At 39.9% G+C, this 24,819-nt stretch overlaps 1 protein-coding gene across 3 annotated transcripts in view; it reads left to right on the plus strand.

Moving 5' to 3' along the window:
* Window positions 1-24,819, plus strand: part of uhmk1 (U2AF homology motif (UHM) kinase 1) — a 142,656-nt gene that overhangs the window by 23,113 nt on the left and 94,724 nt on the right. The window contains exon 8 of one of the 3 annotated variants that reach the window (XM_078561758.1): window positions 903-1,095. In XM_078561758.1, coding sequence (XP_078417884.1) covers window positions 903-1,058 — 156 coding nt within the window. In that variant the 3' untranslated portion in view covers window positions 1,059-1,095. Of the gene's footprint in view, window positions 1-902; window positions 9,736-24,819 lie in introns of those variants that run through there. The other 2 variants (XM_078561759.1, XM_078561757.1) reach the window with 2 other exon arrangements.

Consider the following 24,819-nt stretch of genomic DNA (forward strand, 5'->3'; position numbering starts at 1 on the left):
AACCGTTTAATGCACATTACAGGAAAAATATGGTTTTACATTACATAGAATATATAGCATAGAAACAGATTATTCAACCCAAGCAGTCCATGTTCCACTTGAGCCTCCCCTTTTCTATCAACATGACCCTCCATTCTCTTCCCCCTCTCATAACTTTATGCTTCCCCTTAAATGTATCTATACTATTCACCTCACCATTCCATGTGATGGTGAGTTCCATATTCTCACCACTCTCTGGGTAAAAAAGAAGAGTTTTTTATGATTTCTATATATTAAAGACTGAGAATCAGGATTGGTGTTACTTTTAGATTGATAACACTTATGGGTTACATTTTTTACTCCATGGGTGCAAAAAATTGTATTAGCTTGTAATAATTTATGATGTTTTACAGTTACCCTACTTAATACAAATCAACTTGAACAATTTAACTCAACCTTAAGATAAAAACAAAAAGCTAAAAGCTACTGCGGATGCTGGAAATCCAAAACAAAAACAGAATTACCTGGAAAAACTCAGCAGGTCTGGCAGCATCGGCGGAGAAGAAATCAGTTAACGTTTCGAGCCTTCATGGCCCTTCGGCAGAACTGGAGCCAGTTCTGCCGAAGGGCCATGAAGGCTCGAAACGTTAACTGATTTCTTCTCCGCCGATGCTGCCAGACCTGCTGAGTTTTTCCAGGTAATTCTGTTTTTGTTTTAACTCAACCTTAAGTTTGTCAAGGAGTTGTCAATAACAAAAAAGTGAATCCTCAATATTCAGTTTCAATTAAAAGCCATTTCAAGAGGATTTTACTCAGACTCATAAGAGGGCTGTATAGCTTCTGTCAAGAGTGAGTAATACAGAAGTAAATGAGTTTTTTAAATGGAATGTTAGACTATGATTCTCTTTCTTCTTTAAAACTAGGTTTTTGTTGAATTCAGAAGTGCTGCTGACTGCAAAATAGCCCAGCAGATGCTGACTGGAAGAATGTTTGATGGCAAGTTCGTTGTGGCTACATTCTATCCACTGTGTGCCTACAAGAGGGGATACCTATATCACACTGTAGTTGCTGACACCTAAGCTACAACTAGGCTCACCACCTTTTACAATCACCCAGGTCCCTTTTGAAATATTCCTCAATACAATAGCGTAAAAGGTTAAATGTTTTGCTCCGTTTCCTTTTGTGTGTAAGCGAGCATCGATTTAAGCAGCTAGTTTAGAGAAAAGGTTTACAAAGTTAGGGATTAATGCACTTAAGTCTGCTGGCAAGTTATTAACAAAATCTATTTTATTACTAGAAATTATAGCAACCTGCATTTGGTTTGTAAAATGCTAAAATAACATCTTCGCTGGCAGAGCTATCAAACACATTATTGTTAATGGGGGGCATGCTGGTGGAAAACTATTATATCTGAACCTAAAGAAATCACAAATCATTTTTATAAATAGTGGAAAAAGACTAAATTGGATTGAATCTATGTCAGTGAGGTCAAAAGGATCACACTGTGAGTGTATAAGTGCATCAGATGCAGAAAAGGTGTAATTTCTTGAAGGGTTTTAATGAACGTGTGTAGTATACACACACATACACCAGAAAAATCACTCTTTACTGTGGGCAGGAGGGACGCACATTTGAGCACAACTCTTAGAATTCCTCAGTAGTACTTTATTTGGCCTTGGTATAGCAGCAGCTTGAATGGTATGTGTGTGGTGCGTTGCGGTGCAGATTTATTTATATTCAGGGAGATATAAGAAAAAGTTCCTTGTATAATTTCAGAGATTTAGAGACTGCATTACATTGATTTTTTTTTTCCTTGCATTGGGACAGCCTTGCTATTGTTGAGTGGCCTAGAGATGCACAAACTGACCATAGGCCACAGATACTAAACAAACAGCAACTTTTTCCACATATGAACACATTTATTCAGATACATACATAGACAACCCATGCCAAAAATAATATGGTTAGTAGTATAGTTAGGGACGTAAACAGCAGTTAAATCTTGACTGCAAAGTACACTTGGCTTCCTCAGACACCTTTTATATACCCAGTAATTCGGTATACAATAAAAACTCAAATTTCTAAAATTGTGCAGGCCGTAATCACATTATTCTCATAAATCACTCAAAATAGTCCGAATATCAAATAAAATCAGCCACAATTGCAACATCTACTCTGGCAGAGATTTAAAAGAGAGCATGCACTCGCGCAACATTATACTGTAGTGAGTGCAGTTCATACACCTGATTTTACTGTAAAGTCAACACATGCCCAAAGCCAAAAATAACCTTCAACAAAAAGATTGTTGTTGTCTCAGTCATAAAAGAAGCCTAACGTAATATAGTTGTATGCATCTCATTTTACCATAACAATATTAATGAAAACACATGGTATTTTGTATAGATGTGTTAGAAGTTGAGTATAGAACTTTGTCCATGCATCCTCATATAGGGTTTTTCTTCAGTTGATCTAGAGAGAGGTCACCTAAATCCTTCATTTATTATTGGAACCGACAATAATCACAGTACTAACAATGTTTCCAAATATAGCAATTTTAAAAATATTGCTATAGTCATGCTTTCCAATTCAATGAACATGGACCTAAAATTACTAGAACAAAAAAATACAATATGTTTTAAAGAGTTATTTGTTTGATAAGTTAGCTAATAACCAAAGAAAATTGCTGTAATAGAAAAACCTTGGACTAGTTTTTGAAATATTCCATATGACCTAAACATACAAAGCGGTAATGATCAGTGATGCCCTGCCTAAAATGGTGGGGGGGATGCAGATTCAAATCATGGCTTTCAAAAGGGAATTGGATAAGCACCTGAAGCTAAAATTGTAGGGCTATGAGGAGAGGGTCGGGGAGTGGCCTAATGAAATCACTTTTGCAGAAAGCTAGCACGGACTCGATGGGCCAAATGGCTGCCTCCTGTGCTGTAACCATTCTATGACCCTATAACTCAAAAGAATTTTTATGGCATAGTTACAAAATGCTTAGGCACTTTTTAGAGATGGATTCTGAGCTTATTTCTCAGGTATGTTGAAGGCAAATTAATTACAAATTCTAAGTTTTAAAGCCTTTGGTGTATATCTGACACCATTTTCAGCCACTTTCTCGTGCTCTTTATAATTTCAAGCCGGTAAATAACAACTAATTTATCTAGGAAGTGTGGACTTTAAACTCAAGAAATTTGGGATCAAAGCTGACTGAATTTAAATTTAACCAAATTACATTTACTAAAAGTAAATTGCAGTGTGCGTTCCAAATTAGTTTCTTATTTAGGTTAATTTTTATTTTAAAACCAGAGCAGCAGTTTTAAATACCAAAAAAGTACCAAAGAAAAGATAATACAGGGAACATAAGCAACCCAACATTTAGGAATATGTTCATGGGTACATGTTTCCTCCACAAAATTCTTACTATGCTACACATTTTACCACTACCATCTAACATGCTTGCCTGGTGATTTTCCTATACTTTCATATTCTAAACCATTACTGAGCACTTTTTGTGTACTCATGGGTGAAGCCTGCTGCGTTTGATTTTAAATAACAGACTTCAAAGGTACTTCCTTGGGTTAACATCGATGTTTAGTGAGAAGTCAAGTTTTGAAACCGAATATTCATTGTCTGCCTTACAGATACAAGCCATTAGCTTCTAAATTGTCTTGCCACATCATTGATGCAACAGATGTTTTTTTTAAAAGATCACTATCAGCTAAAAATGGAATGTTGCTGTTCTCCTTGGCTAAAATTCAAACTACTGGGTGAAACATTCTAGAATCGTTGAAATTTCAAAAGCTTTCGTTGAGTCAGTGATTTTCCTCCCACTCTCCCACAGAGTTTGCAGGAAATGTACTTTGCTGTTTATTGGCATGGCGATACGTAGATGAGGTATTGCACTTTGGGAGGGTAGCCCTTTGCCACATCTTGAACAAGGTACAGTATTGCTGCTTGCTTACCTAATTTCTTGTACAAGCCTAGTTATTTTCCTGGGGTTGGGATTCGTTTTGTATAGCAGGCTACATGGCTAGGCACGCCCCCAATCTCTGACAGCTATCAAGCACTTTACTTGGTCCAGTATATTCAACTCCAAATCAGACAATCCAAAGGCCTTGAGGAAGTTGGGATAAGATTCAAACTAGCAGGTGACAAGAATAAAGGTGTATCCATGTAATTTCCAGATACTTCAATTTGTGAGAAGGTCAATAAGCATCCTGCACCTTCCCCTGCCAGCTCCCCATGAGTTTCACCCTTTTTCCAGTAAATAGTGCATGGAATATGGCCAGTACAACCCACCCGCCACACATTCTGGTCATGTTTCCAAATTTAGTCATTCTGATTTGTGAGCTAGAGGTTGAAAGGACAATGACCAGTCTTTTAAATACCTATGGATCTAGCTGGTACACAACTTGGCCTGAACTAATGTCCCCATCTTGACTGCAAATAATATGTACCTAGTGAAAGAGAAAACCAATTAGAAAATGGATGCATATCCTCACAATTGTGTTATTATGCATTTTAATTTTGAAATTAAATTGAGTATGTTAGTCATGTTAGAAACACTAGGCACTGTACTTGCTGTGAGAAAACATCAACTGCTCAAAACAAGCAAAACTGGACTAATTCAGTTAAGCCAATAGTTCATACTCCCATTTAACTTCTGCTCTTCCTTTCAGTTCTTCCTTTAGGTGGTTTTTCAAACTTAAGCCTGGTTTGCAGATCTGACCTACATTCTCACGTGGTTGTTTAAATCAGTTCTGACATACAGATTTTTTTTTTTTAATCTGCAACAGTGAAATTATAGATGTAGTCCAAGTGCACCCTAGGCCCCCAGAAATCTCTAGCTCTGTAGCCAGACTATTGTTATGCTTATATAAATCTCACACACGAGTTTGGGTAGCCACTAGATTATGTACAAAGCTAGTGCACACAGCTGACAAGAGTTCAAATTATATGCTACCTTTTCCTGAATCCATGTACCAGGTTTTAAATGTTTTCAGCATTTTCTGAAACAATTTAAAAGTAAACCAATGTAGTGAATATTGATATTTTAACCACTAGTAATTTTACTGTTCTGATTAGCTTTGGTGCAAAGGCAAAAATGAAATTACAACATATTCCGGTGTATTTCTCATGACTACAGACCTAATGCCAAGGACACGGTTGTAGAAAAGAATTCTACCACTATATACAGAAGATTATTATTGTACAAACTCAACGGTAACAAAAATACAAATCACATTTTTCTGATTCAAAGGAGTGATGTTTCTTTTTGAACTGGGAATGCTTCAGCCAAATCTTAGCCATTTTGTTGCTGCTGATTATGGTTGAAGGTGCTGTAGTGGATCCAGGCCTAGCTCAGTATATATAGCATTGCCCTTTTGCTTCTTGCACTTTAGAGCTTTGGCCATTTGTAGAACTGCCTCTTAGGGTAAACCTTTTTCCAGAAAAGATTTTTTTTTTGCAGATCAAAGTAGTATCAATTGTATTTGATTTTTTAAAAAATGCCCAAAGCTTTTCCCTTATTAGTATATTTATGAGGGTGGTACTCAGCACAAACATAATGTGACAATAACATACCAATTTGACTATCTAGGCACATCAGTTTTGTTTCTTCCTACTGAGCTAAGGATCATTAAGAGTTCAGCTAACTCGGGTTGCTTTCTTCCCTGCGGCACAATTTGTCCGCTTGCATTTTCCCTGTGGAAAGAAAGGGTTTCTCAGTAATCACTTTTCCCAACTATACATCTTCATGAGGTGAATACAATGTTTACTCAGTTACTGCTTGCTATTAACTGTTACTCTGCAGAGTGAGGCAGCTTTCTTCTCTGTCCAGCAATAGCCCCACCAGACAGTAAATATTACCATGCATGCAGTAATCATGATTACTTTTGCACCAAAATCTTGGGAGATAATCATTTTGTAGCCATAACTTGCTGCTTTTGGTTTTTAGGAAATCTGCTAGGTAGGCAAAACAGATTGAGACACGTTGGCAAAGCACAGGCTGCACAGATCAAAATAATTGATTACCTGCTTATATTTTGGTCACCATAGTATTACATCACAATTTGTTATGCAAACTTAATTTAGAGAATATAGTGGGATTAGTATATGCAATTTTTATAAAAGGAAAGTTAAATTGTGTAGATTATATTTTAAAATGCAAGGCTTGGACCTCCAGGCTAAGGGGATTTGCCTAGTAATCAGTGTATTTATTTACTGAAGCAAGTGAATGATGTGGTACTGTGCACTGAGAATGCATGATTTCCCCAGTCTTGGTTTGTATGCTGCCCTATGCAAAAGATTTGAGCCAAAAGAGATAAATATGCTACCTTATACCATTCGTCACATTCCTCAAACAGTTGCTTTGGGAGTGGAAATATTTGTTTCCACAGATGACTGGTGGGGTTGAACTGAGACTTTCCAGTTTTCTGATAAAAATGCAAGAGAAAGAGGAAGAAATTAGATATTTGCACTGTGTGAATAGTGTGTATAGGACCGTTTAAAAAAGGCAGTGTAGAGTGCTATTTTGTTTGACAGTTGGCTTTGTTCATATGCCCTTCATTACATACCTGAGGGCAAGGTTACCAGAACAGTACAAATCTTATTTCAGTTTGAGCTAATTGTCATCTCCAATAAAATCGTGATTGAAAAGGATTAAAAGCAGCCATGCATTGAAATTCTGTAGACAATCATTGCCCTACAAGAATAACTCCAGTAGCTTTCACAAAAAAAATGTATTACTGCATCATCCCCAAAATATTTTTCAGGGTCTGTCATTTGCAACACATCCATGCATGAAGTGCATAATCATAGCCAAAACTCTTGTGACTAACAAAGATTATTCTTATATGGCGTTTCATGACATTCAAGTCAGTTTGAGATAGTGTGTTCATTGTATAAGTAATGTGAATATTTTGATTTAAACTGCAACAATCAGACAAGGCTTACATTTCAGACCATGGTATTCAAAAGTTGTCAGTACAGCTTGTAAGATTGTAACCTCTAATATTTGATGTATTGTTTATGTGCAACTTCTGAGTTTCCTTGGGTGACTGCTCCACATAGGACTTTTGACCCTTCCTCAAATCATTTAATACAAAGGTTATGGAACAAATTTACTTATAAAACAAAAATAGCTGGTAGCTTATGGAACCAGTTGACCCCCTTTTACTGCATTTTGTTTTCAAGATTATTGTAAACTTCCTTATACTAGTGAGTGAAATGTAAATCCTGTGTATAACTGCTTTTAATTGGGAGGTAATTTGTCTTAGTGAGAATTAAATCCAAGCCTCTGCGGGAGAAACAACAGCAGAGCACATCGTACTTTTTTATTTCTGAATTTATGTTATCCTGTAACACCAAAGAGTACAGATGGAAATTAAGTGTCCATAACTTTTGGATTAGAAGCCACATGGTCAAACTAATACCATAGCAGATCTGTAGAAGCCACAGCAGATTCAATTTGTTTGAAGTTTCTTATTTTCTTTCAGATTCAGAATGCACAAATAATTAAAGAATTGATTGCCATTCCAACGCACAATATAGGAGCCATAATCTGGTCTCATACATTGAAATTTGGATGTCTTTCAGTGCACTTCAGTCCCCTGTATCACTACTTTGCCCCATCATGTTTCTGCTGCTGTTGGATTTTAAAATCAAGCCAAACCTTTAGATTCTACATCAATAATTTTTGTTCTCGGGAAATTATTGCAAACAAAGGCGAATTCTTTGCATTATTCTTCCCTGATCTATGCTGATACATTGGATTTCCGTTATTAAACAGACTGAAAGATTCTAAAAGCAAATTATTGAATGCATTGCCAGGCACCCTCACTGCACATCTGTTGCCATTATGAAATTCGTGTTATCGAAGCAGATGCTCAACTGTAATTAAATCCATTCATTGTCACCAGATGTTCAATAAATTGACATTTTCTTACAATAATACAGCTATATATTAGAATAATTGTATGGAAGTTTCTTTTTTAAAAAATGTTTATAAAAATGTAATTGTGCCCTGTGGCTGGATCAGATTAAGCCGATGAAAATAGAGCCATTTGTATATGCCGTGTTCATTATACAATACTGCTGTGTGCCGATTGTAACAATTCTTTATCTAATATTTTGAATAACTACTGTGAATATTTGTAAGTTATCTGTGCAAGTGGTTAAGCTGCAGTTTGTACACATATTAGTGCACATCAGTTGTTCGAGTTTTCAGCATTCACCTTAAGCATTTCTTTGGCAATTGAGTGTTAAAAGTTACTGCACTGAAAAGCTAGATCCTACATAGATGCATGTTTCTTGCACTTGTGCCAAGTAATGAGGCCAAAATCTATTGCAGGTCTTTCCTACTTTGAGAGATGTAGAGAACATTTGTAAAATCAGAGTGTAAAATATCACATAAAGGAGAAAGGGGAATGATACTGTGAAGGACGTTGCTGAGAAGTTGTAATCTGTAAAGTTACAGTTTGTTTTCCAAGCAGTTTTATTGGGAATTCTAGTTTTGCATGTTTGCTTATTTCTGCAACTAATTGTCTGCCACAGAAACAGTAATAGTTCCTGAAGGGATTTGCGCAACGACTTTCCAAACTAATTCCTATTGTGCATAAAATCCAGATTTGACTGTCTATTCAGTGCACTTCCAGGACTGACATCACTAAACAAAGAGGGTTCAGTCCTACTTTGTCATTTTGCTTTTGCTACTGGGGCTTTTAATACTACATATTGGGACAGTCCTTCCTCTCCCAGTTAGTTCAAATCTTTGCCTTTGACAACACAGTTATGGTCACTTTTGTGTCACTGCAAAGTTGTTTCCACTTCTCAGTAATGTAAAGGCGATGCCATAACTGGACTTCAGAGAGAATGGTGCAAGGCCCTTTCTTAAAACAGACTTGAAATTTGAGTTCAACTCGTGCATTAGCATTTCATAATAGAGTTGAGGGGGAGGTTTAGGACAACTTGGGCACTTCATAAGGTAGAGGAGCACTTGCCTAGTTGTTTTGACTATACAGATGCAGCCATCCACCCTCAAAAATTCTCATACTTATAGCTGTGTACAATTCTCTCGTTGCTGAGTGTGAGAATTGTAGTCAGGAAGTGTAGACAAGGCACCATTTTCGGATTGATAATGTAGCTGCCAAACTGTAACACCATAAAACTTACTAGAAAGATAGACATTCAAAGGGAAGAAAAAAAATTACCTTAATGATTAGTAATTCTAATCATCTCCAAAACCATTGATACTCAGCAATGGGTTTAATTTTGTCTCTGTGCTACTTTTAACAACTATTAATGTATATAAATTTCTGCTGAGCTAAAATAAGCCACTCTTTTTAAATCAACTGCTCAGAAATTTGCAGAAATATTACAGAAAAAGAGGAAATTAAATCCACATCTGTGTTTCAATACATCTTTTATTGTATGGTTAAAATGTAAGCACTGGAAGATGCAATACTGTTAGACTTTTTCTGTAATCCAATATACAGGCAGTAAATGAGTTCCCGTCCAATCCCAGTATGCTGTAAAGCAATTTTAATGTACTGAGGAGGTTAACAGTGCTGTATCCTCCTACATTATGCAAAGATTTAGTTATGTGAACTACTTTTGTCACCTTGGTCATTCTGCTGCTTTGTGTACCAGACTATCTTGAAAGGCATGCTACTGCGTCTTGTAGCATTTATCTCCTTTTGGTAAAATACTGCCTTATGCTTTAGTGACAATAAAACAAAACTACCGAAACAATAGAGCTTGTGTTTTTGTAAAGCTTATGAAAATGAATCTGTTAAAGTTTTGCATATTAAAATTTAATGTACATTATACAATGAATGTAAATCTCTAAATTGTCACAAATGTCAGTTTCCTGTGCCATCTTTGGTTCCTTGCTGAAGTTTGGCTGCACAGGCAAACCATCCAGCAATGCCTTGCCAGGCACCAATCATCTTCCAGTACCTTGCCTAGGTGGCATTATTCAACTATGGGGATCGAAGCTGAGACCAGTGAAAGGAATCAGTTCTGGGAAGTCTAGTTAATTTTTTTCTCACTGACTTTAAAATATCATGGTCAGTTGTAGCATTCGAATAACTGCCCTGGTTAGGCTCAGCTAACGCAGGAATCAACTGGTTCTGCATTTTTTAAAAAATCCTTTTAAAAACAGTTCACGTTCTTAAACATTTTTCCAGTGGGAATGTGTATATGCAATTTGTTCCCAGGCTCCCAAAAAATTCTCTCGTCAGATAGAATTTTTAAACTTTTATAGATCACTGGTTAGGCTTCAGCTGGCGTATTCTGTCCAATTTGAGGCATCACAATTTAGGAAGGATGTCAAGTGTGCAGAGGAGATTTACTAGTATGATAACAGTGATGAGCAACTTAAGTTCTGTGGATGATGACAGAAGTTGGGACTGTTCTTAGAACAGAGAAGGTTTAAGAAGGGGATTTAATTATGAAGGATATTAATAGAATAAACAAAGAGAAACTAATTCCACTGCCAGGAGGATTGGTAACCCAAGGACACAAATGAAAATGTAATTGGCAAAAGAAACCGAAGGGAGATGAGAATTTTCTTTGACTGAATTATGATCTGGTATGCATTGCCGGAGATGGACAGTAGAAGCAAATTCAGTGGTAACTTTCTAAAGGGGAAAGAGCAGGGAATTGAGACTAAATTGATGGCTCTTCCAAAGAGGCACACTGGGCTGAATGGTCTCATGATGTGAGGATATGGGGCACAATTTAAAGTTCAGAACATTGAGATGGCATATTAAGGCACATTTTAAGTAGGAAAGTGGTTTTAAAAATGTGGAATACATTGCCAGCTTGAGTAGTAGAACCAAACACCATGACAAGTTTTTCTACAAAAAATCCAACTATTTATTTTAAATGAACAGGATCCAAAGTTCAAGAATTAAACTAAAGCCACTGAAGTTTGGAAGACTAGATTAAAAAGTACTGATTTTCTGTTTAATCTTTTTTTATTTAATTGTTACCTGATCATGTTGTTTGAGGTTACACACAAAAGCATGATGCTGTTTGAATAGACATACCAGCAAATTGCACTTTTTTTATTTAATATACAGGATAGAATTTCTACTTTGGGTGCAATTAGCAATCTGGATACAAAATGTGCTGTCCTTCGGAAGTTTTGATTCACTTTTCCACTCATTTATTTGCATATAAAGTCTTCCATGAACAACTGCAAATTGGACAGAATGGAACACAGTTGTTTATTTTTCCTTTGTATTAAAAATATTCATCATATTTGAGTGGTAACCTGGAGGTGTTTTATTAATGCAGCTGACAAGCTTGCCACAAAAGTAAACAATTTTGAGCAGGGTCCCCACCTGCAAGTAACCTAATTTTAAAATGACTTCAACTGTGTTAAACCATTTCACACGTTTCATTGGTGTGTTATTCATTCTCCATCCTTCTATTCAATTTCTCCACAAAGTTTTCAGGCAATCTAGAAGCAACCTGAAGGAATTTACCTCACATCTTCATTGTCAAGCAAAAACACCAAGACCATTGGAGCTCATTTTTCACAGCACAAAATAAAGGCAAAGCAAATGAGAAAAGTTGAAGATATGCAACGTCCTTCCAAGCAGTAAAACATGGCAAGACAGACTAGTCTTATTAGATTTAAAATAAAACAAGGAAGGACCTGATTAAGCAAACAAAACTTAATACTTAGTAACCTATAATAAACAACTAACCCTGTACTTAAAATTTCAGGTCAAGTGATCTCAAATTGCAAGGCTATTGCTGTCACCTATCCATTATTCTCTAGGTTCTGCTGTAAACATCACTTATGGTACAAAGTTTTGCAAGGTATGTTTCAAGTTTGGAGAAAACGTCGGAACAGAAAAAATGTGCTGAATTTACAGTGTTTGCTTTACTACATTAATCACAGTTGCAAAAATATTTAGTAGTGATAGGAAGATGTGCATAAAGATAAAGTCTAATCTAAAGATTGAACTCAAGAACATTAATGTTAAAAAGCTGCTTCTCCATAATATATGCAAGGATTTATTTAACTAGAATTTGTAATATTGGGTTTTCCTTGTACTATGAATCAATTAAAGCAGTCTTCAAATAAACATGAGAATCAGTCAAAATTGCAGAACGTGTTCAGAAGCAACACCTCTTCATAGAAGTTTGCATTGGTTATTTCCTACTACATACTGTACAGCTTTAAAAACATTGAACCCTTATCCAATATCATGGCTTAATAAAGAGCACATAAAATTAATAGAGAAATGTAAGTACATTACAATGCACCAGATATGACAGGTTTAACTATTAATTTTGAACAATCAAGATCTCTAGAGGATGATGACAACTTGGTACATTTTAGTTAAGCTGTCAAAAGCACCCTACAGTTGCCTCATTGCAGCTTGCAGTTTTTTTAGTGAATATTTCAGGTTTTTGCCTCCACCATTCTGCACAGATGTCCAGTGAAAAACTTCCTGATCTTGATTTTCACATTACCCTTTGTTATCATGAGCCCGTGTCCCCTCACATTGTAATTTAAAGTAGGTTTAAATTTAAGTTACTATGTATAGACATTTTAGCACTCAGGTGTGTCCAATCCAGGCTTAAAAGCGAATATTCTCTCCCGTCTTTCCTCACAATTCTTGATTAGGTGGTTGAATTTTACCATGTGCTTAGGGACCTAGATGTCAGAGCCATACTTGCTGTCAGCAGGACTGACTTGGTGATTTTACTGCAGCGGTCTCCTATTTGCAGACTCATAGCAAAATAAGGATGGTGGGGAGGCTCCTGAGTCTGCCAGCCCAATCAGAGGCCCAGCAGCTTGGAAGCCTCAGCACCTCAATCAGGACAGGTGAGTGCAACAGAGGCGGGACAGAGTTCTCACGACATAGGAGCCCTCAGGTATGTAAAAATTTGAATTTAGGGAGCCAAGGGCAATAGGCCCCGAGATGAAGAGGAAATCCCTCCAGGACAATTGTTGGGGCCACAATGGCTGCCTTTCGTACCCACAGACCCATCTTGTGCTGTGGAACGACCCGGACTGATGGCCTCCCAGGCTGCTGCAGAAACTGGCTACAGCCATGAAGCTGGCAACCTCCCTGCACAGGGGAGTGGGCTGCCCTGCCCCTGACGCAATGCAAGCAGCCTGTACTTGGGCTGTTCATTATGCAAATCAACTATCCAACTCTTTGGAGCAGGCAGTCGATGTACCTCCCAGCCCGCCTCTTGCCCACCACTGAGACAGCAATGGGAGGGTATCTTGACAGCACCTATTTTACCAAATTCCCCCCGCTTCCATTCCTGCCACCTGGTTGCCAGTAAAATTCAGAGATAGAAATCAATGTTAAGCTCCTTCCATGCTATCACTTTTCTTCCGCGTTAGCACGTCTCACCTGTTTTTTGGTTGATCAGAACTAGATGTAGTACTCGGGGTGTAACCTGACCAAAGCACTGCACAAATATGACTTACGAGGAGAGATTCTATGGTGCCTTCTGCTGCAATAAAATCTCTGCCTTCAGCTTCCAGGCTCTTTTCTCTGAAGTTTTTTCTGGAGAATTTTCTCAGCATCTTCAGCTTCAGTTGGAAGATTCTTTCAGGTCAAAATTTCAGTTGAAGGTTTTCTTTTTCTTAGTCTTTCAGCATTTTTGAGAGGTTGAGGGCTTTTGATCCCCAGTTGCCACCATGTTGGGATGGTGTTGGCGACAGGAGGTATCTGTTAAAGAAGTCTTCTGTATGTTAACTGCAAGTCTTTAATAAAGACTTGTAATTATATACAATAAAGGGTACAGGCAAGGAGCTATCTCCATAAATAGGTCTTAACATGTCTCTGCTCAACACTACACTGAACCTAGTCTGGGTAATGTGCCTTCTTACTTAACTGTGTGGGCGGTTCTATACTCAGTCCCAAGTTAACCCTGAATGTGCCAGACCCTTATACTACAGGACCTTGTCCAAAGCCTTGCTAAAATCCATGTAGACAACTGCCCTATCCTCATCAATTCTCCCATTACTTCCTCAAAAAAAACTCAGTCAAATTATTCAGACACAACCTTCCCTTAACAAATCCATGATGGCTGCCTTTGATTAATCCATGCCTTCCTAAAAGACCATTAATCCTGTCTATCAGAATTGGTTCCTATAATTTGCCCACCACTTAGGTCAGACTAAATGGCTTGTAATTATTCAGTCTATCCCTTGCTCCTGTTTTAAACAAAGGTACAATGTTAGCAGAACTCCAATCCTCTGGCACCACACCTGTATCCAGTGAGGATTGGAAAACAATGGTCAGATCCTCAGCTATTTCCTCCCTGTCTTCTTTTAATAGCCTGGGGTACATTTTATCCGGCCCTGGTGATTTATCTACTTTCAACAAAGCTAATCCCCTTAATACTTCCTCTCTGCTTATGTTTATCACATCACATATCTTTTTGGTAGTTTATGGGCCCTGCTCTTCCCTTAGTTATCCTCTTACTCTTAATGTATTGTAAAAACATCTTTAGGTTCTCCTTAATTTTGCTTGCCAATATTCTTTCATGGCCTCTCTTTGCTTTCCTAATTTCCTTTTTGATTTCACCCCTCCACTTTCTATACTCCCCTCGGCTTTCTGTAGTATCTCGGTGTCTGACATAAGCTTTCATTTTCTGCCTTATCTTACCCTGTATGTACCTTGACACTTATGACATGCCAGGTGGATCAAATACACAAGGGAAACTTGGTCGTGCCATCACAATGGTTTTGCAATTTCTATTTATTATGAGATGTGGGCACTGAATTCAGATGTAATAAGTCCACCAAGACCTTGAGCCATTAAAAAAATTAAATTTAAATATTTATTAACAAAGCATAAAAGATTTCAAACACATAAGACTACAATTACTTAATACTGTAATAACTCCTAAAATTCCTAATTAACCTGACTCCCAGTTACACTCCCTTTAAGGCAACAGTCAAGAATAGATTTTAGATTTAAAACAGAACCAGCAAGTTTACACAATACCCACTTGTTAGTGGAATTCCAAATGGCTTTTCTCCAGCTTCAGTTTCATTATGTAGCAAGATTTATGCACAAATGCTGGAAGCTTCATTAAGGCTATTTCACACACTCCTGTTATATCTTACATAGCCTTCTGACACATAGCCTTTCATTCTCCTTTATATATGTTTATCTCTTTTTAATATATAAATTCTATTGTTCCATATGTCTTTGAAACTGTATCTTCCTCATAACATAAAAACTTTCATGTTGCCAATATATATTGTCAGTAACCTTTGGGAAAAATAAACATTCCTTAGCCTTGCTTATCTGGCTAATTGTAAACGGACTAAGATCCCTTTGAAATCTAAATTTCTTCATATTTCTAAAAATGCAATTTCCCTTCACACCTTACATGCTGAGCCAACATTCATGTTTCCTCATTAGCATGTCAAGCACCTAGCTTCTTTTGATGATTTCAAACTTGCAGTCTATTTGGCTCCAAATGTAATTAAATCACACACAGACCCCACTATACTTACCCCCATAAATCCACTTCACAATAAACCAGAAAAATATTATGAAAATTATTATACTTTCATTATAATACCCAGGGGGCTCTGGATTTGACTGTCCCACCTATTTTCTGTGTGGGAACATGTTTACTCTGAACCCTTTGAATGCCTCCCACTGCTTTGACCCTGATTTACTTTCAAGTAGCTGTTTCCAGTCCACTTTTGCTAAATCACCCCTCAGCTTAGTAAAATTGGCCTTTCCCCAATTTAGAATTTTAACTCTGTCCTATCTTTGTCCATTTCCATAATTATGTTAAAACTAACTGAATTATGATCACTACTTCCAAAATGCTCTCCCACTGTCATTCTTTCCACCTGTCCAGCTTTTATTTCCTAAAGCTAAGTCCAGAACCACATTGTCTCTTGTTGGACTTGCTACATACTGGCCAAAAATGTTCTCTTAAATGCACCTTAAGAACTCTGTTCCCTCCATTCCCTTCACACTAAAACTCTCCCAGTTAATACTGGGCTAATTAAAATCCCCTACTATTACTGCGATATTGTTTTTGCACTTCTCATGGATTTGCCTACATGTTTGCTCTTCTATCTCCCTCTGACCGTTTGGGGGTCTATAATACACTCCCAATAGTGTGAATGCCCCTTTTGTGTTCTGAAGCTCAATCCATATGGCCTCTATTGATGATCCATTTAACATACCATCCCTCCTCAGGTCCATAATTGCTTCTCGAACCAAAATTGCTTACTCCCAGCCCCCAATCTTGTCTGAAAACCCTGTAACCAGGAATGTTGAGTTGCCATTCCTGTCCCTCTTTCAGCCATGTTTCTGCAAAGCTATGATATCGTACTACCATGTTTCTATCTGTGCCCTCAGCTCATCTGCTTTATTTGCTATACTCCTTGCTTTGAAGTATATACCCTTGAGCACTGCCAAATTTTCTTTTTTATTTTCTTTCTTTCTGCCCTCTGCCTTCCAGAGTCAGTCACTCATTTTCTGCCTTCCATTACCATTTCTGATTTTCTCCCACCTCAGGTTCTTGTCCCCCTGTCAAACTAGTTTAAACCCTTCCTAACAGCGCTAACAAACTTCACGGCAAGGATATTGGTCCCGGCCCCATTGAGATGCAAACCATCCAGCTTGTACAGGTCTCACTTCCCCCAGAACTGGTCCCAATGCCCCAGGAATCTAAATCCCTCCCTCCTACACTATCACTCCAGCTACACATTCCATCAGCTCTAACCTCCTACTTCTATGCTCACTAGCACGTGGCACTGGAGATTACTCCCTCTGAGGTCCTGCTTTTTAATGTCTTACCTAACTGTCTAAAATCTGAAAGAAATACAAGTAAATCACTGCTTCACTTGGAAGGAGTGTTTGGGACTTTGGTCAGTGAAGAAAAAGGAGTTTAAAGGGCAAGTGTTACACCTCCTGTGATTTCAGGGGAAGGCACTGTGAGAAGGGGGTGAGATGTTAAGGTGATAGAGGAGTGAGCCAGGGTGTCGCAGAGGGAACAGCCCCTTCGGAATGCTGACAGGAGAAGGGAGGGGAAGGTATGTTTGGTGATAGCATCATGCTGCAGGTGTTGGAAGTGGTGGAGGATGATCCTTTGAATGTTGAGGCAGGTGCTGTGGAAAGTGAGGACATGGGGAACCCTGCCATGGTTCTGGCAGGGAGGGGAAGAGGTGAGAGTAGAGTTGCAGGAAATGGGCCAGACATGGTCGAGGGCCCTCAGTTGAGGAAAAAGGAAGACATATCAGAAGTGCTGTTGTACAAGGTTGCATCATTAGAACAGATTCCGCAGAGATGGAGGAATTGGGAGAATAAATGGAGTCATTACAGGAAGCAGGATATGAGGAAGTGTAGACGAGGTAGCAGTCAGAGTTGATGGGCTTACAATGAATATTAGTAATCAGCCTATCCCCATAAATGAAGACATAGAAGTCAAGGAAGGGAAAGGAAGTGTTGGAGATTGGCCATGTGAAACTGTCTCTTGGCCCTCTACCCTATCTCAGACCCTCTCTCCCCTTTCAATGACACAAAACCCATCACATTTCTAACTTCCTTCAGTTCTGAAGTCATATTTAACTCAAAACATTCACCGTCTTTCACTCTGCACAAATGCTGCCAGGCCTGCTGAGTGTTTCCAGCATTTTGTTTTTATATAATAAAAGCAAAATATTATATTATGCTAATGCAGCATTCTTACCTACATCACTTGATAAACTATTCTGGTCTCAGTGTGTAGAAATGAATATCATATTGCAACGTGGTATGCTGTAAAGAAAAGCTCATTTCTTTCATTGCAAAGTTATAACTGTGCTGAATTTCAATAAGGTAAGCATTTCTTCACCATCAAAAGCCAAGAGTACACACAGCAACAATGTATGGGATTTATTACCAGCATTCTTACTCACCTTTAGGGTGGCTTGCAGAGATGCAACATGATTTAATTTTATCATGGGGCATCATCCTGGGAAAAAGAAACCGTATATATCTATGGCAGAATTTCACCAGTTTACATAGAACAGCAGTGGCCCACCTAATGCAACTTCAGTAAAAATATTATGGTTAAGAGCATTCAGACAGACCTCCTCAATATGCCTGATAACTTCTATATTTGACTGAAGACACATGGTGATATTCCAAAACAGTGACTATTAGTTGACACATTGAGTTGGCATTCGGTATTATGTGATTTTTCTGTTCAAGGATTGGAATAAATAAACCCACCTCCAGAATCAAACTGCTTCCCCCTCTTTATAGTCTTCAAATTCTCATCCTAACTCTCGGGCTCACCAATAGAACGTGTTGATTTGGGGCCTATTTTATACAGGTGAATAGCATTGAGCTCATAAGTACAAGCACAGAACTGGGCCTTGACACAAGGCAGGAACGGTCATTAAGTCTGGGATGCTGACATGATTACTCAATGCTTCAGGCCAAAATCTAGCAAGCAGTTGTGGACTTTTTTTAATTCATTTATGGGATGTGGGCTTCACTTTTATTGCCCATTCCAAATCAGTGGAGGCCATACACTTGGGGCAGGATTTTACATCTTGTGGATGAGTGCATGCCTGACCTGATCCGGCGTAAAATAAAACACGATATTTCGGTCGGCACCGCACCCGCCAACAATTAAGAGGCCTATTAAGGCCATTAATCAATTAATTAAAAGCTGTTTTTCACTGCACATCCAACCTTACGAGTGGCAGGCAGGCAAATTGGCCGGGCGGCCTTTGGATTTTTAAAGAAACCTCATCCACGGGCGGGATGAGGTTTCCAACATTAATCTTTTTTAAATGCCTTGACAACATTTTTACAATGTCCTTGTTCATGTAAGTGAGTCCTAAGAGGTGAAATGTTTTTCACATTTTCAACACCTTTATTCTTGATTTTACAATTCTGCAGCTCCCTGAGGCATCTCCCTGCCTTCAGGGGGCTTTCAGTGTGCGCTCCCCTGCACACGCGCAGACTTCTGCACTCGTACTCCTCCCGCCTCCACCCCGGCAGCTCTGAGCTCAGTGCACCTCTCATGCTTGCTGGCCGTTAATTGGCCAGCCAGCGTGAAATCGCGGTCGGGGGCCCATAGCGGGTGGTGGACCATCTCGGCCGCTCCCGGGCCTGCCCACTACACCTGCCCAATGACCCGAAAATCTTGCCCTAGATTTCCATGTTAATGAACATAATTATGTAACTCTAGGTACAAGTGTAATCTGTTAACATGTTTATCATTATGGGTAATACAACATGAACCTGTATTATTAATAATTCTAAAGAAGTAAATAGCCAGCACCTAGTTTCATTGCAGTTCTTTCTGGGCACCTTCTGATAATTAGCTAAATAAATTCCAACATACTGCAAACGTTTCAACATATTTCCAAACATGCAATCTCAAATGGTTAATAATCTTAATAAATTGCAGCTAAATAGTTTAATGAAAAATAGACATGAGTTTTAATACACTGAAGGATTGAGTAAGTAGCCATTGGTATCCGTGGTTTCCTGACAAAGAGGTAATATGGATGTCAAAGCAAAACTGATAGTCATTCATGTCATTTTATTTTGTAGCTAACATGGGTAGATGCAGTTCTGCCAATTATCTAAGTAAATGGTGCTTTAGGGAAGGTAAAAAGGACAAATCAAGGCTTGTATTCCAATTTTCATCTTCTGTTGCTGTGTATCACTAAGCAATTAAACTGCTTTCTGTTAGAATCCAAAATAAGAGCTGTTACCAAACCATCAACTCCAGGGCCAAACTTTGACGTATCTGATTCATCCATTGGCAAATATCCAGTTTCTAAAAAAAAATTGCGGTGGGAAAAATTGTAAAATGACCGTCTTATTAGTGTAAAACATGTTTTGGAATCAGCCAGATATAATAATAATTGAGGGTAGTCATTAAGGCCCAGTGAAGTGGTGAATCTTTTTCCATAAGGGAGGAACATTTGACACCTGTTGCTGCTGTACCCAGTGTTGCATTACAGATTTGGTTGTTGTGGCCTATTGATGAGAAGGTCTTGTGAATCTTCATTCTGTGTCACTCGGGGGTCTCGCAATGGACTTCACTCACTCTGGTGGATTTCTCAACTTCTAAGGCTGTAGCAAAGCTTCTTCAACTTTTTCGGCAGGTTTTCTCCTTAGATGCATATCTCTCTAGTTTGGCTTCTACTGCTTTTAGTGTTTCATACCTTGGGATACTGTTTTGCGTTCATCATTTAAAATGCTGCCACCTTTCAGATCATGTTGTATCTCACCGCTGCCACCATGTTGTATTATGGGTTCGGTTGTTGTGGCTCATTGATGTGAAGGTCTTGTGTGTTTAAACATGAACCCTTTATTGTTAGTCTTCAACTATTTACAGATCCCAGGTTACTGTCATGCATGGTGCTGTTGCCATGCAAGTAGGCTGCTTCTAGACTATTCTCTCTACACTGTTCTCTCAGAGCCTATTGCCATGTGACCCTATACATCATACCGTGGGTGGTGCTATTCTCCAGTCCTGCATTAACCCTTGCTCTGTCGAGCACCTTTACATTACAGTGGCATGCAGGCACACACAACATCCTACAACACCCAGTACATCTATTACCTCAATGAGGTGCAATCCTCCTCCTAGTTTCCGACAGAAAAATAAAATACTTTGGGAAAGTGTGAGAAGCCAACATCTAGTTGCATTTAAATCCTTAATGCCACTATTTGAGCTTGTTAAATATGGGCTGTAAAGGAATACTGGGAGAAAGGGTGATTTTCTAAGCATGAAATTTAAAGAGAAATTAACTGAAGTTAATTATCACAGTACAGTTCCTTGAAGTCAAGAAAACATAAAATCTGTATGCTTAATTGCTTTAAATGGGGCCAAATTTTACGGCTGTTCAGATGCTAATTTGCTCTCAACACCTAAAGAGACTATTGGACCCAGAAAAATGTTAAGAGGCTCCTCAAGCCTTTCAGAAAATGAAGTTTTGTGGCATTTCTTCTTGATCTCAAAGGTACTCAAAAAATTCAATGGAAATGTCAGAAAATGCACTCAAAGACGTCAAACAAGCAAAGTATGGTGTCCACTACTGAGTTACATCCTACAGCATAGCGACCATCAACAAGTGAACTTACCAGGCGAAACATTTATGCTAATTTTCTGAGACTGGTAATTCACAGTAAAGAAATGTATTGCACAGTAGAACTAAAGTGAAGGATTCATAAGTGGATTTGTCCAACAGGTTTTTCACTATGAATGAGCTGCTTCTCAAGTCTGGCCATGACTGCAGCTCTTCAGTGTAATTGATCAAAGCCTTCACAGCTCATCAGTTACACTGAGGACACCCCTCCCTCTGTGCACTCACCTCCTCCGAGCTGCTGGATTGGATTCATGGTATGGAACAGAACCCCTGTTGGGAAAGAGGGAAGCTAATGATAAAATGAAATATAAACATGAATTGTGGAAATGTGGTATGAGCTGTTGGGAAAAGTCCCATGACATTTCCAGAGCTGACCTGCCATTTATTTTTCTGTTGAAGTTACATCAGTAAATAAGTTTGTGGGATGAGGAAGCAAGATCCGAAGAGAACAGAAAGATGTTTGTGGTCTTCCTTGTTCTTCTACTTTCTTTTTAGGGTCAGCAGGAGCAGGTGTCATCGTCCAGGGCCCACCTTTAAAATTTAGACCTCCATATGCCAGGCCTTCCTCTTACTCCTGAGGCCCTCCTGCAGCAAGTGCCAGGGGCTGTTCTCTCAGTTTCCTAGTGGCAGCCTCTGGCCGTCGCTCCATCCAATATCCTGCTTCTGCCCGCTAGCTGGCTGGCCACTCCTGCCTGGTGATTGATGGGTCTATGCAGATAAGGCCTGGAGTGAAAATCTCCCAGACCTCATGCTGCCCAGGCCAAGGCTGTTGTCCATCTGTCTCATCCCCCAACCCCCACCAATTCTGCACCAAGTTAAAATAAGGATTCCTATGAGGACTAATATCTTCATCACTTTTGCTGTGAGAAGGATGTGTCCACTTTCACGTGAGACAGGGTTCTCCCTTGAGCAAGGCATCATCAGTGTGACTAGTTAGACCACTTCCCTCCTTCCACCACAACTTCTTTTATTGCATGTTGCAGCCCTGCCACATTTTGCACATGACCAGCCATGTATGTCACAAGTCAAGCTCTCTGGGAAGATCTTTCCTGTACCAATAGCCTATTCAAATTAGGAGGAGAGGCCCCTCTTATGAAATTCGATGTTGAGCACCTCTGTGTCCTGTCCACAAGCGTATGCAGACCCAATCTTACTGAAATTGCAAAGTTGGCCTAATATCCATGCTTGAGAAAATTCAAAATGGAAAGTAAAATTACGCCAAATTAGAGATTTATTTCATCCTTAATATTTCACTTAATTGCATTGCTACTTTTGTGGCGGGGGTGGTTTTTCCAAGCTGATGGAGGTGGATTTGGAGGCAGGGGGATTGGGAAGATTAAAAAAATATCATTGGGCCAGGATCCCTATGTGTTCTCGCCTGCTGTCTTTTCCAGGGGTGTTTTGGCAATGAAGCCGGGAAGCTCCGTGTCTGCAACAGGAAAGTAGTTAAAGTCACTAAGCAGGCAATGAAAAGGGATTTTACACAGATTCCCTATGCAACAAGGGTTCAGTACCACCCATGTCTCCAATCTGGCAGCTTGGAGAAGGTGAGTGCATAGTGGGAGGGGCTTCCTCAGTGTAACTGACAAGCTGTGAAGGCTTTGACCAATTACACTGAAGAGCTGAAGACATGGCCAGACTGAGAGACAACTTTGTAAAGTATCCCTTCTGTCAGAGAGCGGTGTCGCTGTGTGATACATGATTGCCAGCACCTCATCCAACTTCAACTGCCCTTCCAAGCTGCCAGCCTTTACTATAGCATGGGAGCAGCTTTGGACCTCCACCTTGCGCTTCTGCTGAGAGCCAAAGAGGGCACACCACCGCCAACTGCCCCGGCAGCAGCAATGTCCCTCAGCCAAATGTCCCTCCACAAGGCAGAGGGATGGACTCTGGGATCCAGCTAGAAGGAGGTGAGACCCCCAGCTCTCTCGACATGTCTGAGCACCAGTACATCAGAAGGCTCAGGCTCCTAGAACAAGACCTCCTTCCTAGTGGAGTAAGTGGGCACTCATTGCCAATGTGCCTGTCACTGATGTGGGGGTGGTGGTGGCGGGACAGTTGGTGGGGGTGGCACTGGCTTCCCTCTCCCAACCCTGGGTGTCTGCCTCTCACCAAATTCTATGCTTTCTTCTCCTGCAAGGAGGGAAAATGAGAGCTTTGAGTGCTCACATTGGCCTGTGTGTAGAGAACTGAAGGTGACCAATTGTGGGTGAGTGAATGTTGACTGTTCAGCTGGGATGTGAGGTGACTGTGGATAGAGAGGAATGAGCGGAGCTGCAAGGTGTGTTGTCCTGAGGAATGCTGTGCCGGATAACGCTGGGCAGGTCAGAGTGTGGGGCATGGTATCTGAGAGTGTTATGCATTCGCCAGTCATGCTTTCCTGAGGTCCTGGATCCTTTTGGTACACTGTCTTCAGTTTGGAAGGATCACATTTCTGCTGCTCTTCCTCAGCCCCTTCTATCCACCCCTGCTTGGTTGGAGAGGTTGTCCAGTGCAGTCCCCACAATCCCTCAGCAGGGCCTGCAGGTAAGAGTGAGAGACCTAGTGGGGAAGCAGCTTTCCCAGGTTTTCTCAGCATTCCTGCAGCTGTTGCAGCTTTAAAAATCCAAGTCCCACTGATCTTCTCTTCAAAATGCCGCGGTCCCTTTCAGCAGAAACCCTTCCTCTGCCAAACGCTGCGTCACCCCATCCTCCCTAGCCTGTCGGCAGGCCTGGAGACAGGCTCTTAATTGGTAATTTTCATGAGAGAGCAACTGAAAGGCCCGCAGTTCCTACTTTGGGTCCCCAAACCGAAAATAGTCCCGACACTCCGCCAAAAACCGAGGTGATAAGTGTGGTGTTCAATGGTTCAATTGATCCGTTTTGATTATGTGAGTCTATTTATGATAATGCTCACTGTGTTTGATTGGCTAAGCCTGGGAGTACTCAGAGTAAAATAAACAAACTGTAGAGAGTTCCAGCCTGTCCGCCAGCCTTAAGGTTGGACGGGCAGGTGCATTAATTACTTAAATGACTCTGCCAATGGCCTCAATTGGCCATTGACAGGTTGGCGGGCGCGCAGCTGAATTTGCTGAGCCCCCGCCTACCTGAAAATTAAAATGGAGCGCGGTGATGTCAGAGCTGAAGCATGGAGCAGATATTTTAAAACACTCTGGATATAAAATGCTACACACATAGAAATTAGTGTCATCTCTGCATTGCCCTGAGATTTGATCTACGCCAGGGTAGGTCCATTACTGCCACAAATGAATCCCGGGGAGGGAGTATACGTCTGTATGCAAATAAACATTGGTGCTTAAATTTTCAGCTAAGGAAACGTATCTGCTTCACTAACATTGAGTTACTGTGCGTGGCTTTTAGACCCTTCTATCTGCCCTGTGAAATCAGTGAATTACACATTATTTGGTATATATTCCACCGGATGCCGATATGGGCCAGGATTTTCCTGCTGTGGGGCGGGGCCCGCTCGCCGACGCATAAAATGATGCACGGTGACATCGGGCGGAACTCCCGACATCACCGTGCTCCATTTTAATTTGCAGGTAGGCGGGGCCTCAGCAAATTCAGCTGCGCGCCCGCCCGCTGACCTGTCAATGACCAATTGAGGCCATTGGCAGAGCCATTTAAGTAATTAATGCACCTGCCCGTCCAACCTTAAGGTCAGCGGGCAGGCCGGGAGCCCTGGCGGGAACTAGAAAAAGCATCAAACCTCATCC

Source organism: Cetorhinus maximus, chromosome 17 (assembly GCF_964194155.1).
Source record: "Cetorhinus maximus chromosome 17, sCetMax3.hap1.1, whole genome shotgun sequence".
Classification (NCBI taxonomy): Eukaryota; Metazoa; Chordata; class Chondrichthyes; order Lamniformes; family Cetorhinidae; genus Cetorhinus; species Cetorhinus maximus.